This window comes from Otolemur garnettii, unplaced genomic scaffold (assembly GCF_000181295.1).
Source record: "Otolemur garnettii isolate 467f Iridium unplaced genomic scaffold, OtoGar3 scaffold00292, whole genome shotgun sequence".
Lineage (NCBI taxonomy): Eukaryota > Metazoa > Chordata > Mammalia > Primates > Galagidae > Otolemur > Otolemur garnettii.
The window spans coordinates 398,151-398,826 of NW_003852687.1; the positions used below are offsets into that span (position 1 = coordinate 398,151).

At 55.0% G+C, this 676-nt stretch overlaps 1 protein-coding gene across 1 annotated transcript in view; it reads left to right on the top strand.

Annotated features, from left to right (window-relative positions):
• LOC105888343 (immunoglobulin iota chain-like) overlaps positions 1 to 173 on the top strand; it is a 1,372-nt gene extending 1,199 nt beyond the window's left edge. Inside the window, exon 3 of the mRNA XM_023508933.1 lies at positions 6 to 173. Coding sequence (XP_023364701.1) covers positions 6 to 173 — 168 coding nt within the window. The remainder of the gene's footprint in view (positions 1 to 5) is intronic.
• Positions 174 to 676: the final 503 nt, after the last annotated feature.

Here is a 676-nt window from a genome sequence, read left to right on the forward strand (position 1 = left end):
GGGAGAGGGGCCCAGAGGGGAAGAAGGGTCTAGAGGGGGAGAGGGACCCAAAGACGGAGAAGGACCCAGAAAGGGAGAGGGGCCCAGAGGAGGAGAGCAGTCCAGCGGGGAAGAAGGAGAGTGAGGAAGAAAAGGAGGCTGCTGTGCCCCAGGACAGGAATACCTGGACCTGAAGCCTGAGGGTGGCATTCCTAGAGAGGCAGGTGGAGCCACAGCGTCACAGCCTCTGGGGGCCCAGAGGTGTTACTTGGAAGCCCTGAGGGAGGCTGGATTTGGAGATTAAAGCTGCTTGTGTATTGAGAAGTCGTGTTGCTGATTTTGGTCTGATTGGCGCGAGACCTCATAGGTAGAACATCTAAGATAAACCTCATAGATACACTGCATCTAAGAACCAACCTGGGGTGGAGGTCTCCAGAGACTGGTCAGTCACGGTCCGCTTGGCGGTGGGGTGGGGCGTGGAGAGAGCTGTACCCATGGCCTCCTGCATCGTAGAAGCGGGGGGGATGACAGCACCTGGGGCAAGTGTTCTTACCAAGAACAGGACCCGCTGTTATCATTTGATTGTGCTCAGGAGTTACCGTGTAAACAAGCTTTAAAAATGCCTTTATTGAGGCCCTGGAGAGGAACACAGGAGCCAGGTGTTAGGTCCAGAGCAAGTTCTCTATCTTGGTAACAT